At 43.1% G+C, this 26,423-nt stretch overlaps 2 protein-coding genes across 3 annotated transcripts; one reads left to right on the top strand and one right to left on the bottom strand.

Annotated features, from left to right (window-relative positions):
* The first annotated feature begins 385 nt into the window (after positions 1-385).
* cep68 (centrosomal protein 68) lies at positions 386-9,540 on the top strand. 2 transcript variants are annotated; one of them, XM_048269264.1, is made up of 7 exons: positions 386-531; positions 3,889-4,265; positions 4,597-6,045; positions 6,318-6,440; positions 6,567-6,663; positions 7,790-7,918; positions 8,263-9,540. In XM_048269264.1, the coding sequence occupies exons 2-7, from the start codon at positions 3,936-3,938 to the stop codon at positions 8,274-8,276; spliced, it is 2,142 nt and encodes a 713-aa protein (XP_048125221.1). In that variant the 5' UTR covers positions 386-531; positions 3,889-3,935; the 3' UTR covers positions 8,277-9,540. The 2 variants fall into 2 exon arrangements, with proteins under 2 accessions (XP_048125221.1, XP_048125220.1); XM_048269263.1 differs by having other exon boundaries at positions 3,889-4,271.
* A 413-nt stretch (positions 9,541-9,953) lies between these two features.
* rab1ab (RAB1A, member RAS oncogene family b) lies at positions 9,954-26,050 on the bottom strand. The gene is made up of 6 exons (XM_048269265.1): positions 25,711-26,050; positions 12,695-12,767; positions 12,264-12,359; positions 11,890-11,985; positions 11,474-11,605; positions 9,954-11,302 (listed from the first exon to the last, which is right to left on the bottom strand). Exons 1-6 carry the CDS (start codon positions 25,722-25,724, stop codon positions 11,105-11,107), a joined length of 609 nt encoding a protein of 202 aa, XP_048125222.1. The 5' UTR covers positions 25,725-26,050; the 3' UTR covers positions 9,954-11,104.
* Between the last annotated feature and the right edge of the window lie 373 nt (positions 26,051-26,423).

Here is a 26,423-nt window from a genome sequence, read left to right as displayed (position 1 = left end):
GAGGAGTTATTTATTGATTAATTGATTTATTTGAGAGTTTTCTTCATAATGGTTAATTTGTCCTGCTCTTTGTATGCAGGACCAAACTGTCCAATGGGTGGCGCCCAACCATATCATTTGTACAGAGTACGGTCCCCTTTTTTTGAAAAGTGGGCCATTAGCTTTTTACACAGATAATGTAAAAATAGCGCAATGACTGGCGTCAGGACATCTTTATTGACACAGATCTACATAGTAACCTAGGCTTACACACTACAAAGTACAAGTTACTGATACTTTGTTTGAGACCGGAACGTGGACTGGACAGCCTTTGTCTTCTTAAAAAAAAACTACAGATGTGTGTCATTGGCTGGTAGCAGCAATCTCTTCCGTTAGCCCCGCCTGTTTGCAAACCATTTCCTTCACTGGGAGGAAGAATGGCTGCTGATGTTACCTCTTTGTAACTCTAATTCCGCAATTTTAGTGCAATGTATCTTATCATGCGTCACTGAAACAGATCAACGTTCTGGGAAGCGTCTGGTGGAGAAAACGGTAGGCACCAAACGTTTTAGGTTTACGGAATTGTTGCTCAAACTTGTGTTTAATTCAATCAGCCTAACCTAATGATGATGTCTGATAACCACAGGGCGAGAATCATGCATTAACTATTGTTAATGCAATCTTATATAGGCCTGTAGCCAATAACCTTAGGCTATGTCAGTGAGCTTGTAGAGGCTAAATCTATAGCTTGAGGATAACCTACAATAGCCTACTCATTTTCAGTGCTCTCATCATCATGCCACTATAACAATACATTGGGGTTTATATTACAGTGTTATACCTAATAATTGATACCCAGCTGAGAAGACACAGACACAGCGTTTGTTTGTAGTTAAAATGTGTCCTTTCTTTTTATCTCCCGCACTCCCTTGTTCAACTGTTTCAAATATAGCCAGTGGTGACGAACGAATTCTTTTACACGTTCCTTGCTCTCATTCCAGAGTCTCAGATAACTTTCCATGAGCTAGTTTAAGTAGCCGTGACTGGAGGAGTCAAGCGCTGACTTATGGTCTGGATGACGCAATGACAGCAAGTAGCCTAATGATAGTAAGTTAAATTGTTTGAGAATAGAGAATCACTAAGAATCTAACATACTTAGACTCTGGGTTTCACTCTGCTTTTTCGTGACGTGATTCTGAGTTGCATAGGTTTATTTGCAAAAAGTGATTTGCAAGACCTATTCTAGGTCCTGTCAGCTAGGTCCCAATGCAAACATAGCCTACTTATTTGGTGCCTAGATGACACTATGGTAACCTGAGAAGTGATCACATTGCTCAGGACACAGTTTGTCCAGTTTAAATAATAGAACATTCCCTGTTGAAAAGGTTGTGAACTCAAAGTCCTGCTCAAGTGGACAACCTGAGAAGATCTTGTTTTGAGGGCTGACTATTATTGTGGGTATATCAACAACATTTAAGTAGCCCGATTGACTTTTGGGGTCTTTGCATTCTGGGGTCATTTGTTTGGGGTCCTGGACCACCTGTTGCTATGACACCCAGCGAGGTGGTCCAGGGGGTCTCTTTGGATCCTGCATGAGCGTGAAGGGTGCAATCTCTCATCTATTCCAAAGTTTGTCCCTCTCTTTTCATCTGTGTGACCTTAGAGCTGAAACTATTATAACAGTCTGTGTCCTTCAAAACCTTTCAGCCCACAAAGCTTCCACATACCCACCCTGTCATGAAGAAGTCTACCATAACTTGTGGAAATATGCTTGCTTTTAGGCTTGCTTGTTAAAGAGATAATATTTTTTTTAGATATTAATTTTAGATATTATTTTTTTTTAGAAATAAATTCAATAGACCTGTTATGGCACTTTTATCATGTTGGAACGCTGGCTGGTTTGTTTACTTCAGAACAAGCATCAGATGCGTTCTGAAGACCTCTCTCTCTGGACTCTCTCTCTCTCAGGAATGAGGAGTGCTGTTCATATCTCTTGAAAGTTTTGAACAGTTTTCTCGGTTTTACATTTTTGCCTGTCATGTTCAGAGTTAACCAATTTAAATAACCCATAGATTCCCACAAGTGTCAATGTGTCACATCATGTCACAGCTATGAAACCACAGTTGTGCTATAACTTAAGTGTTTCCCATACACTGACTTACTTGTGGCGGCCCACCACAATATCAACTTTGACCACCACACAATGATTTGCCATGTTGTACTATTTAAATGGGATGAAATAATTTTATTGTAGAGCTATAGGCACCTTTGCGAAGCCTCTCCTCTCTCTCTCTCTCTCTCTCTCTCACAAACCTGCCCCTCCTCTGCATGCAAGTTTAAAGAAAACATTGTCAATTGTGCAAGGATTGTGGTTGGCATAGAAGATGACTGGTTAAATCGTGGTTAAATCAGGTTAGCATCATAAACATGATGCGTAAAACTGTTGCAACCCCCACCGCTACCTACCACCACAAGTAGAATTGAATTCTGTGGGAAACACTGAACTTTGATGCACGGAATAATATGTTAATTTGGGACAATCTGTTTTTAGTGAAGTCTCCTCCATATACATCCCTCTGCAGGAATAACTGACTTCAAAGCTGGCACACAACACTGGACAGCCCCTAAATAATTTTTCGTCATGTAATGATGCACAATTATTCAGTAGTGCTGTAAGTGAGATTGTAAACTGGGCCTGAAAAAGACTCCAATGTAAAGCCTCAGTCAGACATTAGTGAAAGTAATATGATGTCAGATACCAGCTGGTACCAGAAAGAAGCTGGTCCTCTGTTTCTCAAGGGCACTATAGATACATGTACTTACAAGACCTTTGAATGAATAATGTTGTTTTCTGCGGTTGTTTAGGATTTTTAGGTAACAAATTGAGCAACACCTGTTTGCCCCATAGACACCAGCCACAAGCCAACAGTTTACTAAATTCAGGAAGTCACATTTGTAAAGGAAATGATCAGCAGACACAAATAATCTGTCTATGGAAGTTGAGAACTGTGATGAATAGAAAACTATTGACAATAGAAAGAGATAGACTTGGCTTTGTGCATATGAAAATAATGTCTGTCATATGGTGTAGCCTGAACCCTCTCAGGTTTTCATTCTCTCTCAGCCTCAACACATGAGCTCTGGAGTGATTTACCGTGTGCAGACAGACACTTCACTTCAATTTGTCTAACATCGTTTATGGTGTTTTAGGTTCCCTGGTGAGGCGGTGAAAGTCAAAACCGAAAGGTTTACATGCCAGAAACAGCACTCAGTGCACCCGTCTTTGTTACAGACAGTGTGCCATCCATATTTCACAGACTCCTCTGTTGTTTGCCATGGCAACCAGAGGTACTTGAAATATGGTGACCACAAAGCACTACAGCAGCCCCACCATATGAATCTGACAATCACCAGCAGACTGGATATGAATTACTAAAATACATTGTTCATTAACACCCCTTTCTGTTTAGACGGTTCATATCAGAATTTTAATAAATGTATGTGTGAATCTCTCTCTCTCTTTCTTTCTCTCTCTCTCTCTCTCTCTCTCTCTCTCTCTCTTTCTCTCTTTCTCTTTGTTTGTCTGTCCATGCCCAGTGTAGAGGTGGATGAAGCACTGTGTTGTGTGTTTGGTCTCAACAAGCCTGGACATGCAGCCTTAATAAAATTACTGATGCAAGCCAAGAGCAAACATATCATTACCCTCAGCTGCTCCGTGTACTTGTCCTTGTTTTGTAAATGGCCAACCTGAAAAGAACCTGCCCTTTACAGGACATGTAATATCATTACCTTGTTTCTAAAACAAACCAACCCAATAGTCCATTAAAATGAATCCTGCACAGCTACTGCAAATGTGAACACTGCTTTGTTTGTGCGAGCATGACACAGCCATGTTATGTCATTACACAGCCATCACCGTGGCCACATGATGCATCAGTGGGCCTCACTGGGTTGCCATGACGCTGGGAGTTGACAGAAAGGTGCCCGAGACGCTTTGTCAGATGGAACAGACGGGGAGGTGGAGGACACGGATACCCGAGTTTGTCCGGAGCGGGCATGCTCACAAGCGATCCCAGGCACCAGGGGACAGAGAGCGAACACAGTCCACACCCAGCAATGGGGCAAAGGACTCGGACAAAGAGAGGAATTCTAACAAAAAGACGGTCACCATGGCACCAATGTCCAGGTGCATGACAAGCAAAGGGCAGTACATCGCTAGAAGACCACTAGTGTCCGCAGAGCGGCATACGTCAATATTAAAGAACCCCCTCTCACATGAGCTCATGGTACAGGTGAAATAAAATAATTTACGTTATGTTATGTTATGTCATCTTTGTTATATGTGTTATGCTAATGTTATTGACTAATGCTAATGTTATTCACAGTGCTATAGAATTACATGGATTTTGGACTGTATGGAATTAGTGTTAATTTACATCCCTAATCTCTATCATTACATACAACTACTGTAGTGTGTTTGATTGATAGTATGTGTAGTGATTTGTTTGATTTGAATTATTGTAGTGTGTAGTGATTTGTTTGATTTGATTGAGATAGTTGAGAAGACCTAGACATATCTGTATTAAATATTTAATTCAATGTTTATCCCTCTTACAGGAAAAACACCAAACTGGTTTTACCAGAGACACCCTTCTCCACAATGAGAGGGAGTCACATTCCCATCGTGGGTTCAAAGACACTCTTACATGCCCCAGCCCTTCCAAGTCTTATGGCCTGTCCCCCTCAGTCTCCAGGGAGGACTTGACCTCTCCTCTCACCACTGCTGATCTGAGGACCTGGTCGACATGGGAGGAGCCGTCCTTCAGGTCCACGGCATCCCAAAACACGCCATCCAAAAAACACAGCAGACGTAGTCTCTCCAGTCCCCCGATGGACGTCTACAGCCTCACAGTGCCTCTGAGCCCCAAGTTCTCCTCCACTCAGCGATCCACCCAGACGCCGTCATTACGTCCATCGAGAAAGACCGACGCAGACCTTATGTACGTACGAGAGCCTGCTTTGAGAAGTAGCAGTAAAGTCAGCCCACCTCCATTTCATCAGATGTCACCTTACCAAGCAAATTACTGGACTTGTGCCATTCCCACTTCTCTGCCTCCTTCCCCAGACCGCAGGTCCCCAAACTGGGACCCGGACAAAGAGTACCAAGCCCTCTTGGACTACACCTACCCCCTGAGGCCAGGTCATACTAGCAAACGTGACTCTGTCGATTTAGGATCACATCTGAAGACGGACATGATTTTGGAGGACTCGGGGATCGAACTTGACCGTTTCTGTAGCTCTTCCACCCTGTCCTGTTTAGATCAGTCATTATGTGCTACTAGAAGGGGCAAAGGAGGCAACCCTCAGTCAGCCCACAAGCCTTTAGGACTGCATGGTCTCAGTTCAAGAGAGCTGTCTCAGTCTAAATCATCAGACGGCAGACTGTCAAGTAGTCTGTACTCAGTCGACCACATTGGGCTTTCAGTCGAAAGCTTGGAGTGCGACGGCAAGCAACAAAGTCAGCAGTGGTTTCACTATAAAAAACTCGGTGTTTTCTCCACATCAAGGTCTCCCTCGACTTTCATCCCCACTCTGCATGTCTTGCCCCGTCCGGGGCTGCTAGGAGACAGCGACGAGGAGTTCTTGGCTCTGCCTGATCGGCTTCAGGAGATCCAAGCACTCTCCCAGCACCTGAAGGACATCTCAGCCCAGATCAGCCAGCCTGCCACCTCCAGCTGGGAGTCTCTGGAGAGGGAGACCTCCTCTACAGAGAAGCAGTCTGGAGAAACCACAGTGGTGCAGGAAGAAGATGAAGACACAGTGGAAGAGGAAGAGGAGGGAGAGGGATCTGTCTCCGGGGGTCTACCGAGAATTGAGGAACCCTTGGAGGAAATGTTTGAGTCCAGGCTGCACATGTTGAGCACAGAGGTTAATCAAAGCAGTGTGAGGGAAGTGGCGTCCATTATGGATCGGCTGGGTGGAGTTTCTCTGTCAGAGTTGAGGAAGAGCTCACAGATGGACCAAGAAGATGCAGACACCAAAGAGTCGCTCATGCAGCACATTCAGGTGAGAGTGTCTATGGTAGTTATCACTGGGAAGTATTACAGGTACAACAAGAAGTTTTGGTTATACTGTAAATTCTGTGAGATTCAGAAAGGCATATCACTTCACTTCCCCTCCTTTAACACAAAAGATTGTCTCCGATTAGCATACATAACATTGCTTGCCATTCACAAAAGTGAACATTGCAGCATCTGTCGTTGTGTATACTTAAAACACAGCAGCCTCTTCTAATATGTTACAACTCGTCGGTCTGTTTGCTTTGGCTTCTCCAACAGACATTTTGTGCAAATCTCCAAGAACTTATTCAGTGGCTATACAGGGTGGTGCATAAAATGGAGGTCCTCACTCCACCCTCTGTGGATATAGAGAGTGTCAAAACCTCTCTGACGGATTACAAGGTAAGTGGTTGTAACAAGCAGAGTGCTAATTATGTCAGGATGCACTCATTTCAAGCTGCGCCTGGAAGTATTAACTTGTCCTCCATCTTTTTTTCCCTATACTCACTTCCCCTTTCTGTTTGCCAGAATTTCCAGAGGGACGTCCAAGCCCATCGCCCTCTGACTGGTGCTGTCCTGCACACAGGGGAGGCTCTGCTGCGCTGCATGAACTCTACCTCTCCTGGTGAGGCTCTCCGGTTCTCAAGCTGATCAGCCGCATCATGAATGTTTAAACACAGAGAAAGAGAAAGATACACACCCAATACCTGGAAACACTCAGAGGGAGCAGAGACTTCAAAAAACACTCTCACCTTAACCTAAAGGACCTTAACCTAAGGACTGTTGCACATATCATTGTGTAGAGATCAGTAATAAAGAAGCGCACAGCAAATCATGTAAGAAGTTTGGCTGTTATTCACACAATACCACGGTTTTACCTTTACATTCTCAGGACTATCATAAATGTACACACCCGGTTAGCTATAGTGAGTTTATCGCCTCCTAGTGTTCAACATGAAGTCCGCCCCCCCAGCTCCTTTGATGTCAGTTTATGTTGTGTTGTCGTTTATGTGTTCGTTCTTGCTAAACTCAAGTGTTCCTTACGCATAAAATGAAGGCTGGGCAGGAGAGAAAACCAGCCGAGCTGCTTGTCAAGTTTCTCTTCATTCAATCATTTTACAGAAGTGAAACAGAAAACCAAGTTACCATCAAACCTTTGTAAGGGGGGGAAGAATGGATACCATTGTGTTCCTCCTTTGTCCCAAACAATGGGAAGTAGAAGTGGCCTAATGTGTCATGAAATTCAGCTGAACTTTTCAAATGTTTTTTGAAGACCATGTGGCCAAAGCCATTATTGCATTCTCCTCCAGCAGAAGCAAGTCTTTTAAATGTCTGCAGCAGGTCAGCAGATGTCCCTGGCTTTGTTCCTCTGTACACCACTGCAGGATGTGGTGCTGTGTAACTTCATACCCATAGTCCCCTGTTCTGGCTGGAAGAGGTAGAGAGGTCAGCCAGGAGAGGGCAGCCATGCATGTCCATCCAGAAAACCAGCAGTGGCAGAGGTCTCAACTGTTTATTTTTACTCTAGTCTCCAATCCAGCCATACCTCACAAGCAAATGCTCCAGTCTCACTCCTGCAGATGGCTAGGGCTGTTAATAAACTATATTTGGCCATCCTGTGCTCATTATCTTTCTCCTCACTCTGTTGAATGGTGTTAAGTCTAAGTCTAGATGTGAGAATGTACTTGTTGCTGCGTAACCTATTTTGGCTTTGGTTGGTCTGTAATGTTTTCTCATCTGTCTCCTGTCAGTGTTGAAGGAAACTCTGGAGTTGATTGAGAGACAGTCCCGAGCCTTGGAGACCCACGCTGAACACCTGTTCTCCTCCATCCTCTCAGCTATGGACAGCCTCACAGAGGCCAGCTCCAAAGAGGGTACTGGTAAGCAGCTGACATTAAAGTCTGGTTTCATACCAAAATTTGTTGTTGACTATTTTCTTGTATCGGCTACATTATTTATTGATTCAATGACTGAACAATGTTTTACAAAATTAAATGACTGAGCGCTACACTTCACCGACTAACTAGCCACCAAATATACAGTTTGTCCTAATTTTTTATTTTATTTTTTCTTACTTTGGAGGTATGTTTTTGATTTATTCCCCACTGCTAAACTCCAGTGAATTCCACCTAGTGTTTCCAACTAATAACATCCAGATGACATCTCGTTTTTTGTGGCCAAGTCTCAATACTTTATGATAACCCTTGTTATTTTTCCTCCACAGAATGCTCTGACTAGGAGTACATGTGAGGTGCGGGCTTCTGAATTTCTCTGCCTTAAGGTGTGGACACTTCTGAGGACCAGCAACATACTCCACAACATCACATTAAAAGGAGGAAAGCCACCTTTAAATGCATTAACATCACTACATAGTGTCTAGTCTCACTTTTCACACAGACACAGTCTTTTTTTAACAAATACTGTAAGTGTACTTCAGCCATAAGTGTTTGCGGTTCACTTGTTCACCACAGTTCAAGCATACATCAATGTACTTGTCACCAGCTCCGCTCTAGAATCTTTGCTTGTCACTCCCATCTTTGACAAATGTTGTCCTGAGGTTTTTATGATAACTTTGTTTAGCCACTATCATTCTCTTTGAAATGACTTGTCGTCATCTCAAGGTGTTGGCACAGCTGCACTAATTCCCAATAATGTTGGAGCTGAATTTGGCTATGGTGGTAGCAGTACAGATCATGACTGTGATCTCAGGTAATTGCCTTATTAAATATGAATGAAAAGCACAGGGCCTGTTCTTGGCAGCTCTTTAGGTATTAGTTTTCAGTTTGAGAGATGTACAGTATGTTTACTGGTGTTCAAGTTGTGTTGTATTCTTATTCACTCAATGTGTATTATGCTGTGTAATGTTCTATCATAAACAGTGTTAGCCCTGCAATAATACTTGCTGTTTGGTTGGGATGTAACCATGCCACCTAGCCTTTGCTCTGGGAAGTTTGGAGGAATTTGCACCAATTCTGTTTTTATATTCAGTATTGACAGTTATTACACACTCACTGAAATACCTTGAGCACCATATACTCGGTGTCCTCGAACTGAACACTTAAAGTTAAATGTGAGGTCGTTGTCAAGTTTCAGGAAAGAATATTAGCCCTTCAGGCAAAACAAAATATGAGTTTTCTAAAAGCAGCTTTAAGCACTTTTTACAAATAGGCAAACTGGCCGGCTTTACACTGATTGCCATGGCAAAAACAAATGGACTAAAAGATGGACCCTGGACTATAACAGGTTCTGGGCTTTATAATCGGTAACATAATTTCCCCTACCATACAAACCAGTCAGGAGGACTCGGTCCGGCCCGTCACATATTTCGGTATGAGGACTGAAGGGAAGTGAAGTCCAACTACAGCTAAGTCAAGACATGTTAACATCTCTCCTACAGCAGGAGTAGGACTATGAGAAATAAATCCAGAAGAATGGAGCATAACTTGTTTTTAATACATGAATACTCACCATCTTCTAAATAAATGTTTCTTTTTTACATAAATATTCCTCGTCTTTCTTGAAGCCACTTGTTGATCTACTTCAGTTTGGAGGAATCTTTGCTGGTCAGCTTTAGTAACTAATCCAATAGCATTCCTGGAGTGTATGGGATTCCCTGCCCTAAGCAAAATTCTTATCATTCTGGGCCAAATCCTTGGGGTTATGAAAAGGATGTCTGCCTGAATGTCAGCCTGAGTAGAACGTCTACTTTGTATGGTATTTAACAAACACTAGGTTACTATGGTGACAGCTTTGATTGCCAGACCATCCAAGGCTGGTCATTGGGCAAGACCCTGCACTAAGGAAAACATGGGGACCTCACTTTGCGCACAGGGCCAGGCTGTAGTAAATTAATTTTAGGTAGGTGTGCTGAAACTGAAGGATTCTAAACAAATAGCTAGATACAATTTTACCAAGTTCCTTTAAAACCGAAATCAGTTGCCTTTATTATGAAAAAAGAGAACATAGTGTTTTATATATGCAATTGTGAAATTGCCACTTGCAATCAAGATATTCCACAGGTTATGGCCAATTTGTCAAACAGATTCTAAATTGGAACAACATATTTGCCATATGAGTGTAGAATAAATAATTAAAACACAATCTGTTTTCTACATGTTTCACCAAGAATTGCAGACATATTTAATATCGTACAGTCCGGTAGTACAATATTTATTTAACTTTTTTCCTGTTAAATGTTACATATTGCGCAACAAAATTACAATAGTCTGCAGCCACAAATTAATAGCAAAGATTGAGAGGTAAAACTACTCAGATAATGCATTTAACTACAGAACTAGCAAATCAGATCTTACATATATATACATAATGTTTATGTACATATATATTTCACTAGACTCTTTTTTTAAGTTGGACAGTGAGACACTGTTGTGCAGTTGGTTGACACGCAAATTGGCGATAACACCTTCCAAGGGGACAGAACTACACACGCCGATATAGACAGCAAAAAAAACAAACAAGAAAGAAAAAAAAGAATTTAAAAAAAGACAGGAAAAAAAAAAAAAGTCACTGAATTTTGACCACAGACCAGCCCTGCAGTGGGAATGCAGTGAGAAAACACATGTTATTCCAGGAAACCTGCACACAGAGAAGATTTCAAACGCTCAGTGGAAAAAAAATGTGTTCTCTCTACAAGGGGTGGAGAGGGGGCCCATGGCGGAAAAAAACAAGTGTGTGAGTGTGTGCGTGTACAGGGCAAGTGGCAGGCTATGGGATGGTACCGTTAATGGATCATAAACCTTACTGAATTCTGTTTGGGGCAGGGGGCATTTTGTACTGAATCTGTCATTTTACATAACCATTGCTTTTGGTAGTGCGGCTACATACAGCACAAATCAGGCAACTTGCTTTAGTTTTTTTTCTCTTCTCCTCTCCCTTCTCGCTGCACCTTGTCCTCTTAACATCTGCCTCTTAACATCTTGTCTTGTGGGCATTGTTGCAATTTATTTTTTGTGACATTTCAAGTGGTGGGGGTGAGTGTGTTTTGGGGGGCAGGAGCAGGAGACTGGGCCAGAGGAGCTGGGTTTGTGAGCCGGAGACGGGAGGGCTCAACAACAGCCCCCAGACGCAGGCTTCACTGGAGTGCTTGAGATCTTCACGTTGGACTTTTCTGAGCCTCCTGCAGTGGCCCCGGGGCCCATCCTCTTCTTGATCTCCGCAGCCATGGTCATGAAGGCCTGCTCGACATTAGTGGCGTTTTTGGCGCTGGTTTCCAAGAACGGGATGCCCAGGGAGTCTGCAAATTCCTAGGAGGAAGAGGGGAGGGGGGAGCAAAGTCATTTGGGAATCACAACGTCATTTGACCTTACGGTAAATACAATAACAGACAAATGATGACAAATGTACTGAAAGTTTAAACAACTTCATCTAAATTCAAATTGTTCAGTTAAAATGATTTATGTTCAAGAGCCTGTTACCTTCGCTGTTGTGTAGTCCACTACTTTCTTTGTTGTTAGGTCACACTTGTTGCCAACCAATAGCTTGTTGACGTTTTCACTGGCATAGCGGTCAATCTCCTGTAGCCACTGTTTAACGTTATTGAAAGACTCCTGTGAGGAGAAAACAAAAAGGTTGTTTTTTAAAAAAAATTATTATCAGGGACTGGTAAACACTTGACTTCCATTAGTCATGACTTCCATTAGTCAAGATTAGGTGAAGACACACAGGTACAAAATGTATTCAAAACTACTTAAACCGTTTGACTATCTTTTTGTTTAACAAAGTTAGCCAAACGAACCAATAGCACAGTATTCACAAGAATGCTGTTCAATTGGATAGACTATTGTGTAAAATCAAACAGAACCAATGGAATGCACTTGTGTGTTGAACCCACCTGATCTGTAACATCATAGACTACGATAATGCCGTGAGCTCCTCTATAGTAACTGGAGGTTATTGTGCGAAATCGCTCCTGCCCCGCCGTGTCCCACTACAGAGAGAGAGGACATCATATACAGGAGGTTATTATGACGTGTAGCCTTCAAGGACTCTGGTTTCTCCTTGCAACACAGAAAAAGTGGTTCAGTTCAGTCTTTGTCAGAGAGGAAACTACTATTCATGGCATGCACTTGCCCAAGGAAAATTTGGCAATATTTGTAACTGCCCATGGATCTCCAACATGTCCACATTGTAAAAGAGTGATTACATACTGGTTAGCATTGTAAAGATGGAAATTTAAGACAAGAAAAAGCAATGTAAGGGACTTACGATTTGAAGTTTGATCGTCTTTCCGTCTAACTCTATAGTTCTTATTTTGAAGTCCACACCAATAGTGCTAATGTAGCTCTCTGTGTATGTATCATCCTGAAAAGGAGGGGAAGAAGGAAGTGGGTCAAGGAAAGCTGGGGCTCTGTGCCCTGGAAGCGCAGAGTCACATCCTGCACTGCACGCGCATACACACACTCACTCCAGTCGTTTCGCACAAAGCCCTGGCCTGACTCGGCAAAATCCACTAAACCCTGCCAAATCCTTTCTGTGCGTAACTTCAGAAGAAAAGTCTGTATGTGAGTGTGTGGTCCCACACTAAGCAGGCCTGCACAGGTAAAAGGGCTAACAGCATTTTTATTCATCGTTGACTCACCTAGTGCCTTTAACACACACTAGGCAACATGTAAAGGGAGCACAGCTGGGATACTTACTGCGAATCGGAGGAGGAGGCAGGACTTTCCAACGCCAGAGTCACCAATCAGCAGCAGCTTGAATAAATAGTCACTGAGGAGAGAAAAGAAGAGGAAGGGAGAGAGTATGTGTTAATGAGCATGCTCGCTAAAATAGCTATAAATAACTGTGATCAGTGCGCCTTGAGACAGGAAATGGAATCACGAATCATGCTGCCATGACTTCTGGGAGAGTGGACACAGTGACACTGCTTGTGACCCATCCTAATCAATCTGACCCACAATCCAGCGCTGAATCGACACACTGGACCAGAAACCCACAGAGATTAGACATCAAACCCTGCCAGTGTTGAGCAGAATGAATAGGGAGAACAAGGGGTACAAGGCTGACATTCACACAGGGAGAGCACTAGCCTGGGCCCTGCAGGCTCTGGAGTAAGGCCTAGTCATTCACAGTCACGCACCATGACCTACTATAAACTCTAACTGCCATGTGCATCATTATCTACTGCACAACTAACACTTACATAATCCTGGCTTCTCCTCTGACAACAACAAAACAGAAATCTTGACGACTTCCATTCCACACCGGCTAATAACTTTCCCAGCCTTTGTGAGCAAAAAAAAAAAAAAAAAAAAAAAGAGACAAATAGAACAGAAAGGGTAAAAGAACTATGGACATAGTGATAGTAAAATCAGCACTATGCTTTCCCCTCATGTGACTTCCTGTCTGGGCAGACCTGCATTGTCATATCCCAAGACCACAGTTCATCCTTTAAGGACAGCCCATCCTTTTCCAGTGTATAGTTTTTTTCCCCTCCAAAAGATGCTGAGCTGGCACCACATACCATTGCCTCCTTGTTAGTGAGAGGTGTGGTGAAGTGCTCAAAGGATCAGACTAGGGCTTGGCAGTTTATTGCAGTTTTTTTTTAATATAGGTTTGGTGCATTTAGCTAACCAGCTAACAATATATTCCAGCCACGTCTGCGATCCATTCGCCAACAATATGTCCCTTTTGGTAGAGTTTTCCTTTGTGCATTCACCACCATTAAACAGCTAGGAATAGCCATCTCATATGGTCAGCCACAGTTATCCAGTCAAGATTGACTGATCTAATGAGCACTCAGTCGTGTGTGCACTCACTTTTTCCGTGCCGTGGAAAGTGAGTTGTATTATTAACTTTCTGGTGAACTTACTTAGGCACCAGCCACAGGTTTAGATAACTGCAGACTAACTTTGGTTTCAGACAAGTTCAAAGTTACTGCTGCACCACGCACAGCATGAACGTTATAACAGACTAATTAGCCCACTGTGAAGTGCTTCGCCCTTTCATGAGTACATTTACAGGCTTGCTCCTGACAATGCAACAATAAAGATCAAAACAGATAGGACTACTCATACGCATGCTTGCAAACATGCCGAAATAGCTCCATTATACATACATAAAAAAGTAAATAACATGAAATCAAAATCAGTTCGCAAATTTCTGTCCAATCAATCCAGTCAAAACAATGTGTTAAATATTGGTGGTTTTAAAAATGTTACAGTCCCCTTGTCTCAGCCACAGAAATGGCTGAGACAGGATGTTTATTTGTGAGAAGACTGAATGTTTCGCCAAATGGTAGTCAATTAATTGCTCCCCCCATTCAGACACATTTACATCGCAAAGGTGTTTTGGAGAACCCGCCCAGGATGCCCGTATTTGGACTTTCCTGTAGCTGATTTGCTCTCTCCCATCTGACTCCAGACAGATACCTGTGGAGAACTGTTTGTTTAATGTGTATTGTAATTTCGCTATTTCTAACCAAGAGCGTTATGGCTCAGGGAGTTCATGGTCTTGGCTTCACTTTGCAACAATGTGCTGTGCTGTGTGTACAACAGAGCTATCAGAACTCTATTGTTAACATCCAGAATAAAGAACTATTCTTTCGAAAGCCAGCCTCAAGTTTTACCTGCTTTTAACTACACATTAACAAATGTTACAGTGAAGGAGACATCTGTGTTTACGTTCCCACTCGAGCTCTCCCGGATACAGCGTGTGACGTCATCCACTCCACAATCGCAAGGCTTCAAACCCAACACACTGACGCCTTTTTTGTGATCTCTGGCGACTTCAATCACATAACACTGGATTCCACACTCACAAATTTCTACCAGTATGTTGACTGCCCTACAAGGAAAAACAGGACAATAGACTTCATGTATGCAAACGTGAGGGATGCATACAGCGCAAACCCCCTCCCCCCACTGGGAAAGTCAGACCACAACCTCATTCATCTCCAGCCAATGTACAAGCCCAAAGTACAGAGGCTACCAGTTGCCACACGCACCATCAGGAAGTGGACACCTGAAGCGGATGAGGCTCCGAGAGACTGCTTCGAGTGCACTGACTGGAGTGTGTTACAGAATGGAGAGGACTTAAGAGGTCACACAGTGCACAACTGACTACCTGAACTTCTGCATGGACATGGTTGTTCCCACCAGAACTGTACGCTGCTTTCCCAACAACAAGCCTTGGATAACCAGCAATGTCAAGACCCTTCTTAACAGGAAAAAGATGGCGTTCAGAGAGGGGGGCATGGCAGAGCTGAGGCACGTGCAAGGGGAACTCAAATTCAAGCTGAAGGAGGCTAAGGAGGACTACAGAAGGAAGGTGGAACAGAAGTTGCAGGAAAACAACTTGAAGACATGGGACTGCATGAAGGTCATCACTGGCCTGAAGAAGAACAGCAGCTCTGTGGAGGGGGACCTGGACAGGGCGAACCAGTTGAACCACTTCTACAACAGGTTTGACTGCACTGCTCCAGCTCCAATGGCGGTGGTCTGTCCACCATCCCCCACCCCCTCAATACCAGTGCAACACTCACCTCCATCATCACAGGCTATCGTACCCCCACCATCACTGGATTTTGCACCCCTCCCCCACATGGCGATCACGAACAATGAGGTGACAACGACTTCAGTCAACAGCCATCAGACACACAGATCCCAGATGCACCCCTCCCCCTCCCCTCCCATCATGTCTCACCCCTGTCCCTAAGAAGCCACACCCTAGTGAGCTTAATGACTACAGACCTGTCGCTCTTACATCACATGTGATGAAGACAATGGAGCGATTCAGGATTCGCCCCAGGTACGCCATGCACTAGACCCGTTACAGTTTGCATACCAGGAGAATGTGGCCGTGGACGATGCCATCACTTATCTTCTACACAGGACACATTCCCACCTAGACAAGGGGAAAAGTGCTGTGAGAATCATGTTCTTTGATTTCTCAAGTGCTTTTAACACCATCCAACCCCTCAGATTGGGAGACAAGCTCTTGCAGATGGGTGTGGACGCTCACCTGGTAACCTGGATTACAGATTACCTGACCGAGCGACCAGTTCGTCAGACTGAAGAACTGTCTTTCTAACACTGATCAGCAGCACCGGAGCGCCACAGGGAACTGTGCTCTCTCCAGTCCTGTTCACCCTGTACACATCTGACTTCTGCTACAACACCGAGTCATGCCACATGCAGAAGTTTTCTGATGATACTGCAATTGTGGGGTGTATCAGGAACGGGCAGGAGGAGGAGTACAGGAGCCTGGTGGAGGACTTTGTGCAATGGTGCAAACTCAATCATCTTCAACTCAACACTTCAAAGACCAAGGACAAGGAGATGGTGGTGGATTTCCGCAGGTCTAAGCCCACTCTGCTACCAGTCCACATTGATGGGGTCAATGTGAAGGTGGTAAGCACCTACAAGTATCTGGGTCTCCACCTGGACAATAAACTGGACTGGTCAGCCAACACTGATGCACTCTACAAGATAGGGCAGAGCAGGCTGTAATTCCTGAGGAGGCTGCGGTCCTTCAATGTGTGCAGCAAGCTCCTCAGGATGTTCTACCAGTCTGTTGTTGCCAGCGTTCTCTTCTATGCAGTAGTATGCTGGGGAGGAAGCACAAGGAAGAAGGATGACAAGGGCCAATTGACAGGCTGGTAAGGAAAGCTGGCTCTGTAGTGGGAGCTGAACTGGAGTGCATCACTTCACTATCTGACAAAAGGACCCTGAACAAACTGATCAACATCTTGGACAATGAGTGTCACCCACTCCACAGCACTATTGTTAAGCAGAAGAGCCTGATCAGCTGGAGACTTCGCTCAGACAGACAGACTGAGAAAGTAATTTGTCCCCAGGGCCATTGAACTGTTCAATGCTTCACTTAAGGGAAGAGGAGAGATGGACTTCTCTGCATAGTCTGTCTGCCTCTTCACCCCCTCCATGTTTGGATACTGTCTGTCCACTAGCCACTTTTACCACTGTCTTTCTGCCTCACTGTTTGCCTGCTATATTAGCACATATGCATAACCCCTCCCTCCATGCCACAGCTGAACTGTGGCCACACTTATACCTTTTCTTAAAATAGTTAAATATATAGACTTTATTTCTGCATTGTTGCACTTACTCATTTGCACCATCACCATGACCACTATCACCATTGCAGTATCACCATGACACTCATTCACACAGAGCAGCTTACCTTACCTTACTATGCACAGAGAATCACAGGCTCAGTCCCTGCCTCAGTCATTGCAAGCGCCTCTGATTGATTAATCACCACTATGTGGATACTGTTTTTAGAATTGATTTAGATTAAGTGTTAGTTAGTATAATTTGTATTTTAGTTTATTCTTTATCTTCTACTGTCCTTATTGCTTAGTTGTGTTTTTATATTATATACTTTAATTACTTTTTCTGCTGTTAAAGAATGTGTATGTGTTGTCTGTATGCTGCTGATACCTTGAATTTCCCCTGGGGATCAATAAAGTATCTATCTATCTATCTTCTCAGAGATTCTGAATTTGGCCTATATCGCCCAGCCCTATATCTGACCTGAACCAACAGACAAAAGCCTCACCCTGCATACAAGCCTGAAAGGAAGAAAAAAAAAAAAAAAAAAAAAAAAAAAAAGAGAAAGCCTGACTAATTTGTTACCCACAATGGCATGAATGGGATGAGTTTGGAGGGCTGTGGCATAATACTCTTGGTAATTTAAAGTAAATGTGAAGGTGCTCTTTGGTAGAAAAAATATATGTATAAGTATGGATAGTCCAAGGCACTCTTCAAAAAAAGGTTAAAAAAGCTTTAATAGGTAGGCTTAATCATCATGCTAAAATTGCCAACATGTTTCGGCCTTGAATAGGCCTTCATTAGGGCAAAATCTATTACAGGCAAGGTGTTCAGACAAGTAAGATAAATCAGCTGTTCAACTAACACCAGCTGACGTGGGCGGAGTTAGATAATTACAATGAGGTCTAGACATTAACACATATACAAGCAGACACTAGGTGGAGTCCATATCAATTCATCAACATAGCAATGTAATAAAAACAAATAAACAATCACACAAACATGGCTCATCGAATCTACAAGAAAGCCAACATTTCAATTGAGTCATTCAATCCCGGGGCTGTCATGGCATTCAGTTTGTATATCCAACGACTTTCTTTTTGGTTTAATATTTTTTGTCTATCCCCTCTCCTAGACGTAAAAGGCACATGATCAATTCCTATGGCAGTAAATACAATGGTTTTGTCTATATGCGTTTCTTTGAAGTGTTGTCATTGCATAGTCACAATTTCCTGTTTTTGTGGCATATCTGTGCTCCCCACATAGAAAGCGTCGCATAGAGAACATTGTAAAATATAGACGACAAATGTGCTCTTACAATTTATGAAATGGTTAGTAACAAATGTGTGTAGTGTTACTGGGTGGGTGAACCCTTTAGACTTAGATACCAAATGACAGATTTTACAATGCCCACATTTAAATGTACCGTTAGGCACTTGGGGTAACCAAGTGGATTTCTCCTTAGCTGGCAAGTAACTGTGCACCAGTCTATCACCCAATGAAGGTGCCCTTCTGAAGGAGAAAATAGGGGGCTCCTCAAAGATATTATTCAACGAGTCATCACATTTTAGGAGATTCCAATTATTTTTAATTACATTGTGTATGGAATACGCGTCTGTGCTGTAGCGCGTCGAGAAGAAAACCCTATAATTTTTAGCAGAAGTAGGCCTCCTAATTAGCAGACAGTTTTGTTCGATCGAGCTAGCCCTCTCCAGGGCTGTATAGAACTTTAGAGGAGTAGCCCCTTTGTCTGAAGCGATTATACATCTCTACACTCTTCCTGTCAAAATCTTGTGCATTATCGCAGATCCGACGTAGTCTCTGAAATAGTCCGGGATGTTCCTATTTAGTGTAGGTGAATGGAAACTTTTCGCATGTAGCAACGTGTTTTTATGTGCCACCTTCCCAAATATTGTCGAGTGTAGATTAGGGATGGCGAAATTTAAAAAAAATCTTAACCAGCCACTGAGCATCATTAACCGGTTAAAGTCGGTCACCGAAAATTCTATAACTGCCATTTATGATACCCGTGTCCTGTCGCGCGTCTTTCTCTGCCCGTGAAACAAGTTATCCCCCCATTTTAGAATGGTTAGGCTCCCATCACACAATGTTAGTTCGTGCCCTTTGTATTATACATTTTCCCCAATCATTGTCCACTACTTGTGGAGGAATAAGGAAAATAAGGATAAGGAATAAGGAAAATTTTAACCGGTCAACGTTGATTCGGTCAACCACCGGTTAAACGGCTACCGGTTAACATCCCTAGTGTAGATACCCCTGGATATCCTTATAAATATCAAGATCAAGGAAATGTATTCCATCTTTATCAAAATCCAGGGATAGTTTAATATTGGAATTCGCTGCATTTAAGTATCGATGAAACGCCAATAATTCATTTTTTGTACCACTCCATCACAAGATTACATCGTCAATAAATCTAGCCCACCATATGATCTTATCCCTAAAGACATTGCAATCGTTAAATACGACGTCTTCTTCCCATTTCTCCATGAACAAGCCCGCATACGATGGGCTAAAGCACGCCCCCATTGCGCAGCCTTTGATTTGCTTAAAAAGTTTATCCTGAAATAAAAAAACACATTGTTATTTAATGTCCATTCAGTTAGCTCCACCAAAAAATCAGTGGGGGGGCTGTGTGGGTGTGGGCGTTTGTCAAGGAAGTGTCTTAGGGCTATAAGGCCTTGGTTGTGATTGTGTTGTACAGGGCCTCCACATCCATAGTCACCAGAAGCGCGTCAGGACCGATGAAGTTATGGTCCCTAATTTTGCAAAGCACATCCGTTGTGTCCTGTATATACGCTGGAAGAAGCGGTTTAATGAAAAAGTCCACATATTTAGAAATGAGTGTCATTTCCCGAGATCACTGGTCTCCCAGGTGGGTTTATCATGTTCTTGTGTACCTTTGGTAAGAGGTAAAAGGATGCCATCCGAGGATGGGGTTTAAATAGAAACTCCAGTTCTTGCGTAGATATAAGGTCTTCATCCCTGGCTGTAGTGAGTATTTGTTGAAGCTCCTTTACTAGTGTTTCTATTGGATTGCTCTTTAGAGGGACATAGAAAGTTGTATATTCCAACTGTCAATGGGCCTCTTCAATATATTGCTCATAACCCCATACAACTACCGCTCCTCCTTTATCCGCCCTTTTAATTATGATGTTATCATTTTCCGTTAGCTCTTTAAGCGCCTCTCGTTTGTCCCTTGTCAGATTAGGTTGACATTGGAAAAATTATAACAAAGAGAAACGCACAATCTCGTAGTTGACCTTCTTCTCAAATGTCTCCAAAGTAGCTTTCTGCACTCTGGGGCAGAATTGTGACTTTGGTTTAAAAGGAGTAAGCGACTTAGATATGGCAGATGTGGGTGGCCGTGCCTGATTAAGTTTATACCAAGCCTTAAGGTGTACGCTTCTATAAAACCTAAATAGGTCAATCTTAATATCAAAGTCAGTGGAGGAGCTGATAGGGGAAAACGTTAAGCCTTGAGAGTACTTTAATTTGTGTATCAGAAAGGGAGGTACCCGATAGGTTGATCACCATGTCCGTTTCTGCATCCGTGTGGGGTAATTGTGTGGCGGATTTCTTACGTCCCCTTCTCGTCCTTGTTTTCTTCCGTTTTTTCTCTGTTGTTTGTTTTTCCCCCCATTGCTGACGGGTTGACAGTTTCCCGAAGACTCTCCCATCAGAGCGCGGCCTTGTGTAGGTCCATCCTGGTCCTCTTCCTCGCTGGTGAAGTTAAAGGATACCGTGCGTGCGCCTCTTCTATGCGGCCCTTGGTCAAGTGGAGCTCTAAATCTCTGCCATAAATAAACTTTATTCTCTTTGTAATCCTTTTGATCGCGTTTAAATTTACGAAGTTTCTCCTGTTTCAGTTGTTCTTTAAATTTCATCAGGTCGTCGTTGAGCTTAGTCCAAGAGGTCGTAATTTCAATACTTTGTATTTCCTCCAATTTCTTATTTACTTGTTCAATCTCTTGCTGGATAACGGCTTTATCCTTTTTGGCTTCTTCGATCATAAGGAGCATCAAGTCAAAAGAGCATTTACTAAGAATGGCTTCCCATTTAGTCTTGAAATCTTCATTGTCTTTGGAACCCACTATCGGGAATTTCTTAATTCTAAGGCCGCGTGGGATAAGTCCTTTCCTCCAGTAGTCCGAGAGCGTAATTGAGTTCAAGTCCAATTTAATATCCTTTTCCTTCAAACGTTTGAGATCGTGGAGTAGATGTCGATGATCCATGTTCTCCTGTGGAGCAGTAGTTTCCTCATCAAGTAAAGAAGCACTGGTAATAATCCGTTTTTCTTCATCTTCGGAGTACGCAAATGTCGTCGCCATGCTCATGCGAAATGGCATCACTCAAGATCTCTACAAACAAAGAATTTCAAAATGCCCCACATATAACATGAGAAACATAATAATTAAGCTAAGCCTCAACAACTCAGCAGTGCATGTTTAATATTTCGCCTCTTTCCGCTCAAGTCTGCTGCCCCCACCGCTACAGCTTGTGGCTGTCGGAGCGGATCCGTACGGTTCGGTTCCTGAAGCAGACCAGAGATTAAAGAGTGGAGTTGGACCTGGGAGCGAACAAGCGAGCAAGCAGGCTGGCGCTGGAGCGAGAGGGGGTGAGGGGCTTATTTCTGAGCGAAACCAAACATAAGCTCATTAAACGGATCCGTGCTGGTGGAGATGGGTAGAAGCCTTGGTCTAGCTGAACTTGGCTGAAGGTCACCATAGACCTGAGACTCTCTTCCCTGGTCAACATAGAAAGGAAGGGAAAAGCCCTGGCAAGCACAGGCAAAAAGACAGCACTGGGCATGACGCATCATGCCAACATTTCTTATTGCACCTCATTAGACTACTAGTATGAGTGAGTGCTGTATCAATTCTTAGCCTATTAAATGAGAATTTATTTTTTGAAGAGGCTATTCCTTCCCCTGTGGTGAAAATCAGCAGTCATGTGTAATCAGTGATAGTGGCAATCAGAATTCTTGGATCAGAAAAAGATAAAAGGATGACTGAGGGGAATGAAAGGGTTCAGGGCATTGGAGAAATGGGCGACCTATTCTCATTATGATTCTGTGATTCTGACACCATGACTAACCTAGCCTACATCACATAACCTAGCCTTCGGCCTACATCACAAGGCCAAAATCATGACAGCCTGATTACAAACAGAATACAACACTCCCCTTTAGCCAAAATATATCTCCATTTGGTTTAGACCTAACTTTAATCACCTTAACAGCTGGGATTACCACCACTACCAAGATGTGGGAAGACTAGGCGGCAATACGTCTTGAAAACAATTAGTTAAATCCCGAGACACAGAACACAAAAAGCTTCAACTATCACACCATTCAGATATGGCATCCTGAAGTGGGCGTACTATTAAGCACTTGTTAGAGCAGTTTGCACCTGCTAGAACCTGCCCAGGTCAGGTTTCTACGTATTAGAAACAAACTGTAGAGGAAAGACAATTCCTGACGTGCAAAATCCTGGTTGACCGTAGTTAGCCATCGAAGTGACAGGGTTCAACTCAGACCATTTATGGCACCGAGTCTGACAATCTGAAGTGCTATGAATTACTATAAGGAAGACTTGCAGTACCTTTCCTACATTTAATTGGTCAGTTAAACCCATCACAAACTTAAGTGATCCCTAAAAACGTTTATTGTTATAGACCTCTAAATCTTTTTCCTATAGTCTAATTCAACACTGTAAGCTGTAGCTACATTTCACTCTCGGAACCATCCCTCTTTCTGCCTCATTCAGAATGACCCTAACAGGCCTTCAATGTTAAACAAAACATTTAAATGCCTACCTGCTACAATAGACCATACCTGTTGGGCAGTAAGACTATGAGGCTATTGTCCACCATTAACATTACACAGCTGTATCCATGGCAAAGAACAAACACAGAGGACAGTCTTCAGCGATACCCCCACCCACTCCCCCATCCGTCCTCCACTGCCCTACCATGTCAACCTGCAGTGGGCCAGCATAGCCGTTTATTGAATACTACTCCATACACAGCGGCCCAACACAGGGGGAAATTCGAGTAAGCCGATTAAGCATTCCATTGAAGGTGGGGGTGGAGCGGGGGCCCCATCACCCCGAGTGCCCAGCACTTCGAGCCTCCGACCCACCTTGCCACTGCTCCACAAAAATGGAGCCTCAAGGCAAGAGACCCGCCTCTAAATAGAGTTGCAGCTTGCCACCATGGATGCCCACCCGGTCCGGGTGTCGTCTGAGAGGCCTGGTTGCTTCCTGACTTCCCCCTGTTCCCATTGTAATGAATTCCAGTCATGCTCCCTTCATTAGCCCAGCTCACGCTGGACAATGAGCTGCCCTGTGTACACACGCCGCCCTACGGACAGATTCAGCGCTTCCCTAACCAATCTCCATGACCCACCAACCTCCAGGGATTTCCAAACACTATCTAGGACACGTTTGAGCCAAGCAGAGGCTTTTTCTAGTGTGTTCTTGAACACAAAGTAGAATTTTCCACATAACAGTGCAACATTCACCAATCTCCGGAGAGGTCAAACACTAAGTTCTTGCATTTTTGCCACCTTCTACACAGATAAGAGACAAACTGAGGGAAGGCCAGACATTTTCAGGAGATTAAAAAAAGTGGCCACTGAGGCATCTAGAGCATTTGGCCCTTCTGCCAGCTCTAAGTGAACACAGCACACAGGTCATCCACCCACAGAAGTGGGATGTAGTTGTGAGGAAGGAATCAGAGTATACGACTTCAGCAGTATAAGGATTCTGACAATGCTGAGTGTGAGCATAGCAGTTGCGTGTCCAAACTTTGGGCACAGAAGAAGAAGAAATGCGAAGACAGAACATTGTGCAAGCACAAAAGTACACAATGTCTGTGGCAAGAATCAAAGTTAAACTCTACGTGTAAATACCTCTGTAGAACAAAGAAAACTAACACACAATGGCAAACAGGGGCAGTAGGAAAAACTGCTGATATTATGAGATGATGTCAACATATCAGCAAGATCATACCTGTTGAATGTAGGCTACTGACAACGAAAAGTATTAAAAATATATATTTATGATAACACTGACTAAATCAGTAGATTCACTTTGAAGAAAAACAACAACTGTGGGGATAGGAATTAAGCACACCAACATTTAAAACCGAGAGTAGACTGTTAGCCAATGACCATTACTTGGCAGCAAACAATTAACGTCTAATTTCACTAACTACACTACCACTACAGTCAATGTAATAAATATAACATGTTAATAAATTGACAATAATACAAAAAACATCAAACAGCACTTTGGCAGGAAAAAAAGAGTTAAGACTCAAAACATGGGTTGGACTCCTGTGTTTCCGTAGTAGCTGAGGCAGTGTTGTAAGCAGCATGTCACATGGCATGTGACCTACACATGACTGACTCACAACTTCAGCGGATGGGTGTCTCCTGGACGTCGACTTACACTTGCCTGTGATGGCAAAGCAATCATTTAACAAATGTAGCCTAGCCTATCCCTTGGGCTAAACTTCTACTCCAGGCAAACATCAGCCAAGATCTCACTGACCGAGTAACAGCTGAGAATTTATACCGGAAAAACATACTAGTTTTGCCCTAAACTGCTACAGGACCAACAATTTTGAGGCATCAACCTCTAACAGTGCAGTTAGGCTACCTCTGTACATCTGTAAGTGGCTTTAAAATCAACAGCCAGGTGAACATCCGGGTTGTCAAACAGATGAAAGAAATATAGAGGCAGGTGCTTATTAGTTTTAAACTGAAAACTACAATGGCTCTACAACTCAGACTTGCCACAGCAGTGGGGAAAGTGAGAAGAAGTGGTGCTGTAAATGTGATCGTATCAATATAGTTAGGCATATCACTTGGACTTGGTTGGTCGTATGAGCCATCTGTAAAGGATCAAATTTGTCATACGTAGACGGCCTATTTCTGCCCACACCATGTGTGTCAGATAGTAAAAAAACATGTCAGCTGTATAATAGCAACCTTTACATTATATATTGAACGACCATGTAACGTCCTATAAATCGAAATTAACTGACTGAAGAAAGACTGACTAACAGCACAGAACTAAAGTCACACATATCCAGCTAACTATCGCCTATGTAGGATGACCAACTAGTAACTAAAACTGCTGCCGGGATTGTTTAACTGCTGCATGTTGTTGACAATATTCTTACACTGTGCAGCTCAATATTCTGAAAACATTGGTTCCGAAGATGTGAACTAAAACCAAACCATTCGTCTCGGTAGGACATTGGAACACCACTTTACAAAACCGGGGATGGAATGATTTTTCGCCGGGGCTAGTTTGCTAGCTTGCTAAATAACCTTACAATAGCACCTGTAACGTACTATTACATAATTACAAAGTGCCAAAATATATACACCACTAACAATGTTAACAAACCTACGTGGATCAAAATGTAATTCTAGGTCGCTAGCATTGTATGTGCTTTTGACATAAAGACAATAACCCGATACCTAGCTAGAGTAGGCAGCTTTCGATAGTAACGTTAATGCTAACAGGGTATGAAACCCCTTTTGCCGTTGACTGTCAACTGGAAACAGGGAGCGCTATGCTAAGATACACCGCTGCATTTCTACTTACTATTCAGGATTCATCGTGGCTTGACACTGTTAAACCACTCTTCTTATAAGATGAGACTCCCTTTAGATTTGATGAACAACAGAAGCGCCGCGTTTAACAGATTTAAAAAGTAACTAGAGACTAGCTACTCCCCCAGACCCAAGGCGGCTAGTCGTCTGAACCCAAAATGGCTGCCACTTCAACCAGGAAATAGAGACGCTTCAACTGGGCTGCTTTACAACGGCGTAAGCCATCCACGTCATACCAGTTACTGGAAGTTGTAGTCCTACATAAAGCAATGCTGGTTGCTTCAGTTGACTCTGTATCCTGTGTAAACTACATCGCCCTCTCATCAATTCGCATACACCGGCGTTATGCGATGTTTTAATGCCTCGTTCGCTTCGGCCACAACCCTCTCTACTGTCAAAAAAAGAACAAATTACGTCATTAGTGAAACGTGGCATAACGTTGGCACGGATTTTGAGCCAGCAAAATCAATAATTATATGGCTGTTTGATTGCTCATATTTTTTATCTGTCTTAGGGAAATGTCTGTGTGATGTTCTAAATATGGCTACTGTTTTATGTTATTGTGCCACTAAAGTGGCCTAAGATGTTCAGTCGCCTGTCGCCTATTTTAAAATGATTTTGTTTTGAACTGTAGGCCTATCTGTTATAACTGTGATGGTCCACTGAAACTTCTCGAATGCTTGTCGGACTATGTCACACGTCACA

This window comes from Alosa alosa, chromosome 18, assembly GCF_017589495.1.
Source record: "Alosa alosa isolate M-15738 ecotype Scorff River chromosome 18, AALO_Geno_1.1, whole genome shotgun sequence".
NCBI classification, from domain to species: domain Eukaryota; kingdom Metazoa; phylum Chordata; class Actinopteri; order Clupeiformes; family Clupeidae; genus Alosa; species Alosa alosa.
The sequence above is the reverse complement of the archived record's forward strand: the minus strand, read 5'-3'. Positions and strand labels throughout refer to the sequence as shown.